Source organism: Artemia sp. Qi Xiang Cuo, chromosome 16 (assembly GCF_049724085.1).
Source record: "Artemia sp. Qi Xiang Cuo chromosome 16, ASM4972408v1, whole genome shotgun sequence".
NCBI lineage: Eukaryota > Metazoa > Arthropoda > Branchiopoda > Anostraca > Artemiidae > Artemia > Artemia sp. Qi Xiang Cuo.
In genome coordinates, this window is record NC_142809.1 from 35,705,823 (window position 1) to 35,723,211 (window position 17,389).

Genomic DNA, 17,389 nt, shown 5'->3' on the forward strand with positions numbered 1-17,389 from the left:
CGCATAACTAATAATAATCATCTCCTGGAAGATGCTGGTTCAGACAAATGGCATTATACACTGAGGGGGTAATCGACACCTATTTGATTCCAACAAAGATTTTATTTCTTACACTATAACGTCATGCACCCACGCTTTCTGAGTTTTAAAATTTTCATTTTAGCTTTTCTTCACTTTTCAACTTTTCAATAGCAAAAATAACGTATATTCAAGCTTTCAAGAAACATAACATAAAAATAATATTTAGACATGACTAAAAAGTTTTAATAAGAGCTTAAAAAGAAACAAAACAGTAACTAATTGCTTGTTTGACCTTAGTTTAGACCAAATTCAGCAGAAAACAATGGAAAATAAGATTATTAGACAAGTAGAGTTCAACTTTGGTGACTCCAACTTTGTGTGGTAAAAATTTCTTTTATAAGATATTCATAAAAATTATGAAGGATGCATTCAAATGTAAATTTTCTTGAAATTAAAACGACCAGTGTCTGTCGGATAATCCTTTATTAGTAACTGGAGCATTGAGAAAGTCTGAATCTGGTTTGATTCAAGTTTCTGGGGATGGCATGAAAATCAAAAGAGTAAAGTCTATACGAGAAATTACAAGTGATATTAAGAGAGAAATCGCTTTGACGTACTGAAAGGCATCACGACGTCTACTGTAAAGGCATCAATCAACACTGGATGAACTATTGGAGTTTTTTTATTTTTTTATTTTGGAGATGTTGAAAAAATCACCATGAGGTACTATGGGTCGAAAAAAGAACCGCACTTTAAAGGTACTACATTAGTTGAATTTAAGACTAGAGAGGATGCTGAAACTTTTTTGAAACAGGAGATTGTTAAGCATGAGGATGTTTCTTTGTTCAGACAAAGGTATGATAACTGGTCAGCTGAAAAGCACGAATCCCTTAGTAAAAAGGAAGCAATGAAGAAAGAGAAGCTTGACAGAAAAGAGAAAGAAAAGAAGAATCAGATAAAGGAATTGACAGAAGCAACTGATCATAGTTCAATTATACTTATCAAAGATCTTGATATGAGTGTTTCCTGGGACGGTATTAAAGATAAATTCAAGAAGTTGCTGGTTATATACGTTTGACTAATGCTGAAAAAGCCAAAAAGGTTAAAGAGGAAATTGGTGATATTATCAAAACTGATGAACGTGAAGGTAAAGTGAATATCCTAGAAGGTGATGCTGAGAAAGAATACCTAGAGATTGTTATTGAGAAAAGAGTGAATGCAAAATCAGGAAAAGAGGATAAGTCCGGTGAAAAGAGGTCTTTCTGAGGTGGGCAAAGGGGAGGAAGATCATTCAAAAGACAGACTTTGAAGTCATTTGTTTTATTCCCTTTTGTACTGAATTAACTCGCATTTTAAATTAGGCAAGTTTGTTGTAAGGAAACGATGATACACACAGGAGGAACACCATCTTAAATAAATAATTGTTATGCCTACTGTACTTGTGCAGCTATTTTTACAAAGATAAGAGACATCATCAAAGGTGATTCATGCCCATATTGAGCCCATCTGCTCTGAATTCCATAAACTCAAGGGTGCTGCCAACTACTTTAATTTAAGTACTGAAACTTCTATATTCTCTGCTACAGCTATCTGGAAGCAACGTAGCCCCATCTAGTTTATGTATTAATAGATGGCCTAGAATATTTACTACATTTAGTGAAATATATTTTTCTTTTTCTAAATTTTTTTCTACAATATGACGGAGAAGCTGGTAATAATATTTTTTGAGGAGATCGATGACTCATGGTGCGAAAATGTAATCCATTGTAAAGCAACAGTTACTTACTACTCGTATAATCGAGAATTTTGCAAGCTAAAAAGCTATTAAATACTAAATTGAATGTTTAAAGCCACCTGGTATTACATTTGAAAGATGACGATAATATTTTTGACCCGATCTAAATTTGTTATAGTGTGCCCATTCAAAGTTCTGACCATGCGGGAAGTAGTGCACACTATGGTTGTATCCAAAGTGAGTGAACTCGAAAATCATAGTCCCTTGGCTTGAACAACGAGGAAAATCAATTGACTTGAAAAACAAGGAGTCTTTGCAACCAAGTAAAACCTGCATCGGTGGCATCTTTTCTTCCATTTTTGTTTCCTCTGCAGCTAGTAGGGACTGCAATATCGCAGAAAGCCTAAGGGCTCATTGTGATTAAAAATGGACCCGGCAATAATATGAACTTGGCTAATCATGGTTGCAGTGGCATCTGCAATTCGAACCCCCAAAACCTAAAAATAATCCAACCCCCCCCCCCCCCACAAAAAAAGGGTGTCAGATCAAAACCTATTATAAGAAGGATCGGTATTGTTCATATGAAATTGGGATTTTGTAAGTTTCATGAATTTTATGGTTGTAGAGATAGCTGAAACATAGAAAAGAACAAACTACGACATATTCTGTCCAATTTCATATTGAGAAAAAACTCTTGATGCATCCCCCGATACAAATGTCAATCTCACCTTGTACGAAAACAACAGGTTATGAGTTCTGTTGCTTTGGCAATTGAAAAATTAAGAGGTTCTGGAGAGAGAATGAAAGAGACTGAGAGAAGTTGAGAAAGATTGAGCGAGACTGAGAGAGATTGAGTGAGATTGAGAGAGAGGGTGTTTCCCTCTTATTTCGACAACAAGACAAATTTTCTCAGGCTCGTAACTTTTATATGCTCTGTTCCTTTGAAAACACGAAATGAAAATCGAAACGAAATGAAAAAAAGACGAATGAAAAAATGAAAACAACAGGTTATGAGTTCTGATGCTTTGGCAATTGAAAAATCAAGAGCTTCTGGAGAGAGAATGAGAGAAGTTGAGAAAGATTGAGAGAGAGTGAGAGAGATTCAGTGAGATTGAGAGAGTGTTTCCCTCTTTTTTTAAAACAAGGCAAATTTTCTCAAGCTTGTAACTTTTGATGGGTAAGACTAAACTTGATGAAACTTATACATTTAAAATCAGCATAAAAATCCGATTCTTTTGGTGTATCTCTTGGTACCAAATTTCGATTTTTAGAGTTTCAATTACTATTGAGCCGGGTCGCTCCTTACAAGTTCGCTACCACGAACTGTGTGATTGTTCATGTCTGTGCCCTTTGTAAAATCTTTCACAAAAACAAGGAATCCTGTAAATTAACAGAAGGACAAATCAGGAATTAGAATCGTGGTTTATGAATCAAGGCTTTTCAAAGGACTGGAATTAGGTAAATTTCGTAATATTCATAATTATCAGAACAGATATAGTCATAATGTTTACTATAATCATTCTAATAGTAAATAAGATCGTCTTAAGAACAATAACATTGGTTACAAAGAAGAAATGGTGGCAGGAACTAATGTGCTTTGACGAGGCAGGAACAAACGTCTCTAAATTGTGGTTTTTACCTAGAGTATCTCTCACAGATGTGATGTACTCAAGAGTCTTCTTTCTAAGTGGTTGATGTGTGCAACCTACATAAAACCTCATCACAAGAATATATAACGAATACAAACACCACTATTTAGACACTTTGGTAATAAATATTTTCGGGGTGGCAAACTGTCAAAAAAACGTTTGCTCTATCATCTTAAATCATAGAATACAATTTATGACAGAAAAAAATATATTCTTTAATTCCAATAAATTTAATTACTTCTAGTATAAACACCAATACATTTGTAATATACAATGCATTTGTTCATAAACATTCATAGAAATAGGAATTAACTATTAGGTTTTCTTATTTTATGTAAAAAAAAAATGTTTTCATTTTAATCATTTCTAAAACTACCTGTAAGTTTTCAATGATGTCAGTGATAAAATTGGTGATAACATCAAAGCTTGATGAGTACCGTGAGGTTTGAACATCACTATCTGATTGTCCTAGTTTGTCCAACTCAGCTAACTTGTGCTCTAAAAGAAATGCTTCTTCTGCTTCAGGGTCAAACTGCAAAAAGCATTCACCATGTCATGAGAAAAGAAAAAGACACAGATTTAAACCCTTAACAAGTGTGTATAGGGGTGGGTGATCATATACACAATGAGAATTATTAAAATTTAAGGTTTTTTTACCCTAAAGCTCACCTAGTTTAATCTAAATTAAGCTCCAATAAATCTTAGCAATTTTTAAAAGAGCTCTTTGCTGAAGAAGAGGACTTATCAAGCTCATACTCTTAACTGTTTCCACTAAACTCCCTCGCAACAATTTCTCTTGGTCCGTTGAATTGTGTAGCTAATGAAGGACGTGAACTGAGTCACTAGGAAATTGCGCAGCTAACATCTAGGTTGAACAAACCTAGCTATTGCTGAACAAACTGGCTATCTCAAAATTTTGAATTTCCTAATCATTTTCCTAAAATTTCCTAAAATTTAGGAAATTTAAAATGATGAATTTTAGGAAATTTCCTAAAATTTCCTAATCAAAATTTTGATTTTCCTATTGCACTTTGCTTTGCCAATCATTACCTTTTGCCCTGTTAATTGTCTTTGGCCCAATGTCAGCTACCTAACGCCATCTAATATAATTAATATCTTATTACAGGTTTTCCTATTGCACTTTGCTTTGTCAATCATTACCTTTTGCCCTGTTAATTGTCTTTGGCCCAATGTCAGCTACCTAACGCCATCTTGCATTTGGTGTTCCTTGGCATTTTTCTCAAACTTTTTTTTTTTCAGAAACTGAAATCAGACACCTATTACTACACTAATTTTGCCATTTATATGAATTATGCTAATTATGCATCATTATAACACCGAGGACATGCCAAGAAATGCCAAATGCTTGGGGTATTAATGTTTTTTTTGTCTCCATTTACGCCAGTTTCCACTTTTGGTTTCCAAGTTGTCATGGTAAGGAGGAAGAATGAGATAATGAAAGCAGGACTAGGCATTTAAGCCTCAATAAACATCAATGTAAAGTTTATTTTGCCAAATTTCAAGGAAATTCAGATCAAGCTGATTTCACATGTCTTCATTTTAGGTACAGTCTCAGAGTATTAATGTGACTTGAGATTGTCTTCTTTTGTAGAGAATTATTCTGAGTCCAGAGTTCAAAAAGAAACAGCTTTACATAGTTATCACAACGTCTGGCTATGTGAGAATCAAGAGGAATCAGTCGTTGAAGCCAATAAGATCATCAACAAATCCTAGATATTTTTTTGATTTTACATTAGAATCAATATGTCTCAACTGTAACAAGGTTTGGACATTCACTCACAATAGGGGGCTTGAACTCTGCTTTTCAGAGTGTTGTTTTTAATATGAACTGCTGCTTAAATACTAACTTGATTTATGCAAAAGATTCTTAATCCCCTTTAATTGTCTAAATATAATAATATCTCACTTGTTTCAATGATTCTTGAAAATTAATGAACCCTGTTAATTCTTATATTTTGTTTAATTGTCTATGACTATATCATGCTTCCACTTGATTTGCTTATAATTGCTTTTGCTTGATAAAAGAATCGAGTAATTTATATATCATAATCATATTGCACTTAGTTAGTATCATTGACCTAGCACTTCCTTTTGGTGCTTAGCCTGATTTTCTAATGATGGGTGAATTCTGTTAATACGCAAGTAAATACAAAGTAACAATGGGTTTATTTAAAAAAAAAATATATACATCATCGATTCCCTGAAGCAATGCTTTTGCGGGAGAAAACCCACGTACTAAATAAAATTACAAAGAAACCAAAAAAGAAGAAACAAAAAAAGATAAGATAAATGGGTAAGAAAAAAAAAAAAAAATAATTAGAGCTCAACTTACCGGACCCGAAAACCAACGAACCTCCAAACAACATCCAACAAAATTATAATAATTATAATCATATTCATATTCAGCTGCTACACACAATGGTTCATTTTTAAATTTTTTTTATCTTCTGTTGAATATGAAGTAATCAATAAAAGATAATATAATTAATATCCTATTACAGATTTTCCTATTGCACTTTGCTTTGCCAATCATTACCTTTTGCCCTGTTAATTGTCTTTGGCCCAATGTCAGCTACCTAACGCCATCTAATATAATTAATATCCTATTACAGGTTTTCCTATTGCACTTTGCTTTGTCAATCATTACCTTTTGCCCTGTTAATTGTCTTTGGCCCAATGTCAGCTACCTAACGCCATCTTGCCTTTGGTGTTCCTTGGCATTTTTCTCAAACTTTTTTTTTTCAGAAACTTAAATCAGACACCTATTAATACACTAATTTTGCCATTTATATGAATTATAATAATTATGCATCATTATAACACCGAGAACATGCCGAGAAAAGAAAAAAAACAATAAGCTGTACATTGTGTCAGCATTGTTCCTACATGCCTTAAACTTAAAATAACTTAAAACCCTTGCCCCGAGGGTTTTTGGGGGAGTGTCCTCCAAAAGATATTTTCTTTCTGGAAATCAACTATGCTGAACAAACTGGCTATCTCAAAATTTTGATTGGATGTGTTTGGGAGAATGATAAACGTGGGGAGGGGGGGGGGGGCTAGTCGCCATCCAATCTTTTTCGACTATTAAAAAGGGCACTAGCTATTTCAATTTACTATGGAATGAGCCCTTTTCGAAGTTTCTACGACAACTCCTTCGATACGAAGTGCCAGTGTATGGAAGAGCAATTAAATGCATATATAACATTATGTTTCATAGCTTAAACCAACATTTTTCTTTTTTAATCGCAAGGATAATGAAATAAATTAAAAAGCAAAGAAAACTTTATTACTGAAGGCTTGTGTCTCTTCCCCCTTCTTTACAGGTCAAGAAGCCTTTGTGGGGATTAGTGTTGTGTATTTATTGTCAATGGATTGTAAATAGATCTTGTCAAATCGCATTGGATCTGTTTCGTTGAACAACGTATTCAGTAGCTCCATGGACAATACTTTATAAAGTAAATTCACCGCCGTGTTTCGCTACCAGGATCCCCCATAGATACCTCTATTTGTTGGCAACCTGCTGTAGTACCAACGAAATTGCGAAAGAATCTTTCTTTTGCTCCTTTATTCCATTTTATGCTAACACACATAACAAGTGTATTTTTTAACACTACCCACATTATATTTGCTATACTTTCTGTGCAATAAACAATACAACTAATAATTGCTTACTTATCTGGTAGCGCGTATCTTGTGCATGCTTGGAGGCTGCAGTATTGAACTCTGACATGTAGTAACGTCCCTAAGTTGGAGCTGCATACAATTGTACAAAAGACGTGAAGTTAAGGCTGTTTATTTAATTTGAAAATTGAACTGAAATAATTCAGAAAAGGGTACATCTAGAAAGCTCTCAATAACTACCCGAATTGGAACAAAAACACGTTTCACTGGTTAGGTTGTACTGACCTTGTATATGTGGCGTTAATAAAGTAATGATAAAAGAAGAGAATCAAGAATACTAGGTTGATAAAATGATATCATTTGTTTTTGTCCTATGTTATGAGGTGTCACAAGCGAAGAGAACCTAAAATGAACATTTGTATGCTGGTAAAATAACCCAAATAAAAATAAAGAAAAGATTCCAACCTCTTTCACACAAAGGTAAAGCTTTCATAATAAATGCGTGCTCTGTTCTATAGATGGCATATCAGCATTCCAAATTTAAATTTGGCATATTGATGCTTCATTAGCCGCATGTACAGTGAATGTACAGGAAAAGGGCTCCTGGAATATTGAAATGATTGCAAGTTTTCTTCCGACCTTTGACATTTACCACATCATTCGTCCATATTTTTAGCTGTGTTACACTAGTAAATGCCCTCTGACACGGGATTTTGCGTACGTGCCTAGTCTTTGTTTCAGAAATCTTCATTTTTTTCAAAATAATCCAAAAGTGTGATTATAATACTTCAGAAAATATCAAATCTGGCAAAAATATATTACAGAACAACGGAATAAAGATATTATCCGAACTTCATTGACAGGCATAGAAAAAGGAGCTTTCTTAACTAAGCAAGGGAAGAAATGCTTAACTTACCAAAGATCCAAATCAACTGAGTAGTGTGCTAAACACTAAATGCCAGAGTTGTAACTGAACTGTAAGCGTTTAATTAAGGAGTGGAGCATGAAAATTGTTACACACAATTTTTATTATCAAATCTCAGAGAATTCAAGCAATAGCTTTATTCTAAAAAAACTTGTTTTTTTTTAAGAAAAGCGGATTTGCACTGTAAAATCGTTTTCAAGTATTAGGAAATTTCAGTCTATTCCAATGCTTTCAAAAACCCTGATTATCACAATTCTTGACTCCAATTCGCTGTCCCATCAATAATATTATTGTCCATTTTTTAAGGTTGTGATAAAGAAGGTTCATGTCCGTTATGAAGATTCAGAGAGCATTAGAGGCACAAGATTTGCCTTTGGTACAACTATTGGAAAATTATCAATGCAGAATTGTGACGAAAATTGGAAGCCTGAATTGGTGTCAGGGAATTCAGGTTATTCATTTAAACTGGTAAAAATTGAAAATATGGCGTTCTATTGGGATACAAACCCAGAGATGTACGGAGACAAGTCTCATGGAGAACTTGCTGTAAGTTTTATATGCGTATAAAAATAGTCTGTTTCTATTGTTGAAAGCAGTCTATACCCATTGAAAGGCTATCAGAGTGGTAATTCAAAGACCTCAGATTGTATCTCTTGTGAAGCTTAGATTTACATTTCATCCCTCGAGCTAAGCAAGTTCTATCGGTTGATTCAGTCTCTTTCCTCCTATCTTTATTCGACTCTCAAAGTATTTGTAAATTTTAGTTTTTTTTTTTTCCAAAATGCCCTCTATTCTTTTTTCTTATTCTTTTTTTTTATTCCTATTTTTGTGGCACCAGGTACTTAAAGGTATCTGATATGCCACTAATAAATCTAATATTCGCATAAGTACAAAGGATCTAGAGCCGAACTGGCCAGCCATGACAAAAAACATTGAGAAATGACTATAAAGACAGAAAACGGTTCTATGGCCAGTAAATGAAGATACATAGTTGTATGCGAATGATCGCATACGTAGTTGGTACAAGAAGTTTATAATATCAAAATCGTTCTCGTCATTTCTTAAATTCCCACTAAAACATTCCTTTACAGACAACTAAGCATTAATCACAGCAAAAAAAAAAAAAAAAAAACAAACAAACAAAAAAAAAGTCAATATGCTTTGCTTCTTAACTTTGGCTTCGCTAAAAAAAAGGGTACGGAATGGGGTTGCTCGTAGAGATAGGGGAGGGCCATTCCTTAATTTTTTTTCGATAACTCCTTCAAAAGATGTGGAAGATTTAATATTAAACTTCAGTGTTTGATGTTGGGCCGGGGGAAACATTTCACACTGTTTTGGGTGGAGGGAGGGGGGGGGATTTATTTTCAAAAATCTGGGGTCTAGGAGAGGCAAATTTGTCGTTTATGATTTTTTTTTTCGATTCAAATACCAAAAAATCCATTTTCTATTAAAAAAACAAGAAAAAACAAAAAAGATAAATTTCAAAATCTAGGGAGAGGCATGGGCTTCCTATACCCCAATTGGCTGAACTGGTTTTGTATCTTCAGAATATCTTCATTTTCATGCAGGGCACTTGAAATGTTTGACAACAACTTCAGCGGGAAGAAGCACTTGATTTTCATCAAGTGTTTTTTGGAGGAAGGGAAGGATTAATAATTCGATGATATATCAGGCAGGTTCTTTTGGTTTTTAACTATTTTTAGTGATTGTTAATTATTTATGCCCTGATCAGGATACAAAACATAGACTAGTTTTTAAAAAAAGGAAAACAAGGCAAGTAAATACACACATTGGTTCATTTTAAAATTTTTTTATCTTCTGTTGAATATGAAGTAATCAATAAAAGATAATATAATTAATATCCTATTACAGGTTTTCCTATTGCACTTTGCTTTGCCAATCATTACCTTTTGCCCTGTTAATTGTCTTTGGCCCAATGTCAGCTACCTTGAAAAAGTGAAAAAATATCACTTGTATTTCACTTTTGTATAGAAGTGTAGTATCATATTAGTAATCAGTAGAATGCGATCATAGTGATCATGACCAAGTTTTCAAGTGGTGGAAGAAGGGACTAGTTGTCATTCTTTATTTTCGAAGAAAATAACTTTTTTTAGTTTTTTTCCAGCATACTATAATCAGCTTTACAGTACATTTTATACAGTATGTTTATTGACTGCAACAGGTTTCAGCTGACAGGAGCAAAATGATATTAAAGAAAAATATGCAAAAACTTGAGGAACAAAATTGGAACCAGCAGTTGCTAGTTTCTTGTCTATACATTTAAATATAAAGAACTGTCAAGCAATAACAGCGCTTGTTAATAAAATGACATGTTAAATGCTCTACAATGGACTCTTTCCATTGCAGAAGTGGGATTTTTTTAAGAGACTACTAGTATAGTACAACGAGTATTCAGAATCTCAAATTGCTTAATTTAACATATACGTAAGAGTGGGAACGAGAGCTAGTGTCGAAAAAGTCACTAACGCCATCTTGCCTTTGGTGTTCCTTGGCATTTTTATAAAACTTGTTTTTTTTTTCAGAAAATGAAATCAGACACCTATTACTACACTAATTTTGCCATTTATATGAATTATGATAATTATGCATCATTATAACACCGAGAACATGCCAAGAACTGCCAAATGCTGTATGGTATTAATGTTTTTTTTGTCTCCATTTACGCCAGTCTTCACTTTTGGTTTCCAAGTTGTCATGGTAAGGAGGAAGAATGAGAGAATGAAAGCAGGATTAGGCATTTAAGCCTCAATAAACATCAATGGAAAGTTTATTTTGCCAAATTTCAAGGAAATTCAGATCAAGCTGATTTCACATGTCTTCATTTTAGGTACAGTTTCAGAGTATTAATGTGACTTGAGATTGTCTTCTTTTGTAGAGAATTATTCTGAGTCCAGAGTTCAAAAAGAAACAGCTTTACATAGTTATCCCAACGTCTGGCTATGTGAGAATCAAGAGGAATCAGTCGTTGAAGCCAATAAGATCATCAGCGAATCCTAGATATTTTTTTGATTTTACATTTGAATCAATATATCTCAACTGTAACAAGGTTTGGACATTCACACACAATAGGGGGCTTGAACTCTGCTTTTCAGAGTGTTGTTTTTGATATGAACTTCTGCTTAAATACTAACTTGATTTATGCAAAAGATTCTTAATCCCCTTTAATTGTCTAAATATAATGATATCTCACTTGTTTCAATGATTCTTGAAAATTAATGAACCCTGTTAATTCTTATATTTTGTTTAATTGTCTTTGACTGTATCATGCTTCCACTTGATTTGCTTATAATTGCTTTTGCTTGATAAAATAATTGAGTAATTTATATATCATAATCATATTGCACTTAGTTAGTATCATTGACCTAGCACTTCCTTTTTGTGCTTAGCCTGATTTTCTAACGACGGTGGGAATTCTGTTAATCCGCTCAATTATTAAATAAAAAATATAGACATGCTGGATTCTAGATTCCTTTCAAAAGGGGGTTGGCTCTTTAACGGAGAGTTGGGAATTCTGTTGATGAAGAGTTTTAGCTCACTGAATACTTTTTGAATATCTATATAGAGATCCAAACCGAGTTTCAGGTTGGAAATTATAATAGTAACTGAGTTCCGGTTACAATTGAGCCGGGGCGGTCCTTACATACAGTTCGTTACCACGAAGTGTTTGACGTAGTGATATAAACAAATTTCACCCCTTTACTCGTTTCACTCCAGTGAAATTTGTTTTACGTCACATAGTTTGAAATTTTGCTTGATGATTCATTAGAAATTTCCTCTAAAACATTTTCCTTTGGACTTTACTAACGTTTACTGCGTACTATATAGGTACTGCATGTATATATTTTGGGAGCCCCTGGAATTATTGCAGTGCATTTTTGGGGATTATGATTATTTTGCAACTTCGCTTAACAGTTTGATGTTTTTTTGCTTTTAATATTATGTTTTATCATCCATAAGTGATAAAACATAATACTTGATTTGCTTATAATTGCTTTTGCTTGATAAAATAATTGAGTAATTTATATATCATAATCATATTGCACTTAGTTAGTATCATTGACCTAGCACTTCCTTTTGGTGCTTAGCCTGATTTTCTAATTATAATAGTTTTTTGCTATGATTTTCTAATTATAATAGTTTTTTTGCAATGAAATTTTGCTTGATGATTCATTAGGAATGTCCTCTAAAATATTTTCCTTTGGACTTTAATAACGTTTTCTGCGTAATAGATAGGTACTACATGTATGTATTTTGGAGGCCCCTGGAATTATTGCAGTGCATTTTTGGGGATTATTTTGCAACTTCGCTCAACGATTTGATTTTTTTTTGCTTTTAATATTATGTTTTATCACCCATAAGTGTCTATAGTTTAGGTGAATGTGCATTTTCCCTACTATAATACTATCACACTATATGGGTCAATCTGTTCAATTTTAAAATGACACTGCCCATAGAGAGAATGTTATTGACCATAAGTTCAAAAACTTTATTATTTAGGATTTTGCAAAAGTTTTAGAAACGTAAATAAGTTCTTAGACAACAATGCCTTTCCATTTAATAATTAAAAAAATAAATGAAAATTCGAAAAACGGGTATAATATTTTTAATAAGGCAGTTGACAAATATTTTTAATTCATATTTTTTTTCAATGAAAAAAAAAGAAGTAGAATCGAAAATAACAAAAATAAATTAAAGAGAATATATAAATAAAACAAAAGTCAAAAAAATACGTGAAAATAAAAAAAAACTCACATATTGTTGATATTCATTATGTCAACTGTTCGTCAGTTCAAATAGAACGAAAAATAAGCAACATCATGTTTTAGAGTTTTCAATAGTCTTTTTTCGGTTTCGTCTGTGTTTTTTTTTTTTCTAATTTTTGCCTTTTATTTTATTTATATGTTCTGTTTAATTTAGTATAGCTTATTTTCTCACTAAAAGCCTTCCTGACGTAAAGTCGAAATATTCGGACCTTTTCTATTATTAAAAGTTTGTTTTTTTCATGATTTGCCCACTGCCTTATTCAAAATATTAAATTTGTTTGTCTGTATTTTCATTTGTTTAATTTGCCTAATTTATATATACATATATATATATATATATATATATATATATATATATATATATATACATATACATATATATATATACATATATATATATATATATATATATATATATATATATATATATATATATATATATATATATATATATATATATATATATATATATATATATATATATATATATATATATATATATATATATATAATATATATAAAAAAAAAAAAAAAAAAAAAAAAATATATATATATATATATATATATATATATATATATATATATATATATATATATATATATATATATATATATATATATATATATATATATATATATATATATATATATATATATATATATATATATATATATATATATATATATATATATATATATATATATATATATATATATATATATATATATATATATATATATATATATATATATATATATATATATATATATATATATATATATATATATATATATATATATATATATATATATATATATATATATATATATATATATATATATATATATATATATATATATATATATATATATATATATATATATATATATATATATATATATATATATATATATATATATATATATATATATATATATATATATATATATATATATATATATATTTAGTAACAAATAGTATTCTACTATGATAAGGCTCTAAATACATTCTGTGCACTTTTAAGGGCATGGAATTCTTGACGACAAGAAAAATCGAAAATATCTATATATTTCGTTAGATTAGCTTTAAAAAAAATAAAAAAATCTAGTTTTCATAAAAACATCTGTTATCATATTGAGTTTCTATTTCTAATTTTTAGGGAATATCCTCGCAAAAGTTAGTATTCAGTCTTTCAAGTTCTTGAAAGAGTGATTGAAAAAATCTGTCTGTCTGTCTTTCTGTCTGTCTGTCTGTCTTTCTGTCTTTCTTTCTGTCTGTCTGTCCGTCTCTTTCTGTCTGTCTCTGTCTGTCTTTTTAAGTTGACATCTGAAATGCCCAGAAGCAAGTAATAACACAAATTTGCACTGGGATCTATATGTATCAGACCTATATGTTGTTGAATTAATGATTCCGGCTGATATTTTAATGTAGCTCTGATATGTTATAATGAGATAGAAACCCAAAATTTTTAAATGGGGGTTGGGAAGGGGCGTGATATAAAAGATTTTTCTTTTTTAGGAGAGGGGAAGGGATCTGATATAAAAAAAAATATTTTGTGGGAAGGGGGGGGGGGTAATTTTCTAAGATTTTTCTGAATTGTTGAGGAATAATTACACTTATTGCACTGATTGCAAAAAGATTTTTCTTTTTTAGGACAGGGGAAGGGATCTAATATAAAATATTTTTATTTTTTGTGAAGGTGGGGGGGGGAAGGGTAATTTTCTAAGATTTTTGCGGAATAATTACACGTATTGAAAGAGTATATACTATACAGTAATTAATAGGTATTTTATTTAAAATTAATTACAAAAAAACTCCAAAAAATAAGTTTTTCAAAGAAAAGTAAAGACCATTTTAAGCTTAAGCTCAGCAGATACAAGTACCTTTTGAAATTCAAACTCAAAACGACCAGAAATTACTATTAAAGAGTAAATGAAACCCAAAACGAACAGAAATTAAATAAGTAATCATAGCAAAAACATAGAACAAGTAATACTATAAATGAATAAATAGATTTTGAAGTTCAAGTAGTTACAAAAAATATAAAAACACACTTAACTCAATTCCTTGTGTATTGATGCACGTTTGGGCCCGTAATAATTGCACACTCTAAATACAGCGTAACCTCCTGTCCTCTCCAATTTCCATTCCGAACAAAAAATAAAAAATGAAGCGAGTAATGCTTGGATTGAATATGAAAATTAAGCTTAAAACGAAAAAAATATTTTCCTATTGAAGTATAAATGAAAACCTACTGCCAATGACGCAGTAGGTCTTAGACTTTTACAGTGAAAGAAGGAGGTCATACCCAAACTCTTGTTTGTAGTGTTCTTGTTCGTTTCAAGCTTGATTTGCATATTCAATTTAAGTTTCACTCGTTTTATGATTTATGTATTAATTTACATTAATATTTATTGTATGTTTGTTTGCATTGATTGTTATTTAATTCCTGTTCGTTTTAAGTTTCATTTATGTTTCAATAGGAAAATATGTTTGTTTTGTTTTAAGCTTGATTTTCATATTCAATCTAAGCATTACTTGCTTTAAGATCTATATATTCATTTATAGTATTACTTGTTGTATGTTTTTGATATGATTGTTTATTTAATTTCTGTTCGTTTTGGGTTTCATTTATTCTTTAATAGTTATTTCTGGTCGTTCTGAGTTAGAATTTTAAAAGGTATTTGTATCTGCTGAGCTTAAGTTTAAAATGGCATTTATTTTTCTTTGAAAAACTTATTTTTCGGAAAGTTTTTTCTTTCAATTAATTTTTTTTATTTTTTTATTGAAAAAATTTTCAAGTTTTTAAAAATTACTTATTAAAAAATCAAACAAAAAAAAAAACAAAAATCAAATATTCATCAAAGTATCAAAACTGGTATCAAAGTAACAATATCAAAGGGAAAAAATGGATTTTGTCAACCTCGGTTTTTTATTATCTGATGTTTGAACTATTTTTACCAAAATGGCTATCTCATTTATCGGATGGGTTTGTGGAAAAAGGGCGTTGGGGGGTTAATTAACCTTCTATCTCTTTTGACTCTATGAAGTGAACTAGAGCTTTCTATTTTCAATCAAATGAGCCCTCTCTGAAGTTTATACGAGTGTCCTTTCTATAAGAATCATATATATCCCTAGAGTTACAACGCCTGTCCTTGGACCCTGGGGGGTTGTGTCGACCCTGGAGTTTTAATATCTGATGGTTGAACTATTTTTAACAAAATGGGCACCTCAAGTTTTTGTCGGATGAGTTTATCCATCCGATAAACCCAAAGGCGTGGAGGGGCTAGTTGGCCTTCGATCTTTTTTCACTCTGAGAAAATAAACTACAACTTTTAATTTCCATTCAGATGAACCCTCTCTGAAGTTTATTTGAGCATCCCTTTAATAAGAACATAGCTTACAATGCCTGCCCTCCAGGCCCTGGGGGGATATGTCGACACTGGAGTTTTTGTTATGGGACCTTTGAACTATTTTGAAAAAAAATGTCTCTCAAAGTTCATGTCGGATGGGTTTGAGGAAAATAGGCGTTTTATATGATCTTTGAACTTTTTTTTTTAACAAAATGGGTACCTCAAATTTTTTTTCTGATGCATTTGAGAAAAAAGGGCTTGGGGGGGGCATTTGCCGTCCGATCACTTTTGACTCTTAAAAAGGACACTAGAACTCTCCATTTCCAATCAAATGAACCCTCTTTGAAGTTTATACGTGCACTCCTTCCATAACAACCATATATGCCCCCAGGGAATAACTTACAGCGCCTACCCCAGGCCCTGGGGGGCTGTGTCGACACCTGAGTTTTGTTATTTAAACTTTGAACTATTTTTAACCAAATGTCTATCTCAAAATTTTTATCTGATGTATTTAGGGCGTGGAGAAGGGGGGGGGGGGGCTATGTGCCTTCAGATCTATTTTGACTCTTAAAAAGTGAACAAGAACTTTAAATTTCTAAACAAATGAGCCCTCTCCGAAGTTTATACGAGCATCCCTTTCATAAGAACTATATATGCCCCTAGAGCATTACTCATAAGGCCTGCCTCCGGACCCGTGAGGGTCGTGTCGACACGGGAATTTTTCTTATCTGACCTTTGAACTATTTTTAATGAAATGGCTATTATAAAATTTTAGTGGAAGGGCTTGGGGAAAAAGGGTGTGTGTGTGTGTGGGGGGGTAGTTGCCGTCGGATATATTTTGACTGAAAAATTGAATAGAACTTTCAATTTCCAGTCAAATGAGCCCTCTGAAGTTTATACGAGCTTCCCTTTCATTAGAACCATATATGCCCCCAGGACAACACTTACAACACCCATCCCCTGGGCCCTGGGGGATTTTTTGTTATCTAATTTTTGAACAATTTCCAAAAGACTGGCTATCTTAAATTTTGTAGCGGATGGGTTAGAGAAAAAAGAGCGGGGGGGGGGCGTGTTGCCCTTAACTCTTTTGACTCTTAAAAAGTGAACTAGAACTTTCAATTTCCAATCAAATGAGCCAAGTTTATACGAGTATCCCTTTCATAAAAACCATACTTGCCCTAAGGGCATAACTTAGAACGACTTCCCCTGGGCCCTGGGGGCTTGTGTTGACACCGAGTTTGTCTTATCCGACCTTTGAACTATTTTGAAAAAATGGCTC

The 17,389-nt window shown here is 32.0% G+C and overlaps 1 protein-coding gene and 1 pseudogene across 1 annotated transcript in view; both read left to right on the top strand.

The window, feature by feature from the left end:
- Positions 1 to 343: 343 nt before the first annotated feature.
- On the top strand, positions 344 to 1,365 carry LOC148942841 (la protein homolog; annotated as a pseudogene).
- A 6,697-nt stretch (positions 1,366 to 8,062) lies between these two features.
- The window catches only part of LOC148942842 (intermembrane lipid transfer protein VPS13D-like), a 54,176-nt gene continuing 44,849 nt past the window's right edge, over positions 8,063 to 17,389 (top strand). The window contains exons 1-2 of the mRNA XM_089102690.1: positions 8,063 to 8,518; positions 10,869 to 11,039. Coding sequence (XP_088958816.1) covers positions 8,372 to 8,518; positions 10,869 to 11,039 — 318 coding nt within the window. The 5' untranslated portion in view covers positions 8,063 to 8,371. The remainder of the gene's footprint in view (positions 8,519 to 10,868; positions 11,040 to 17,389) is intronic.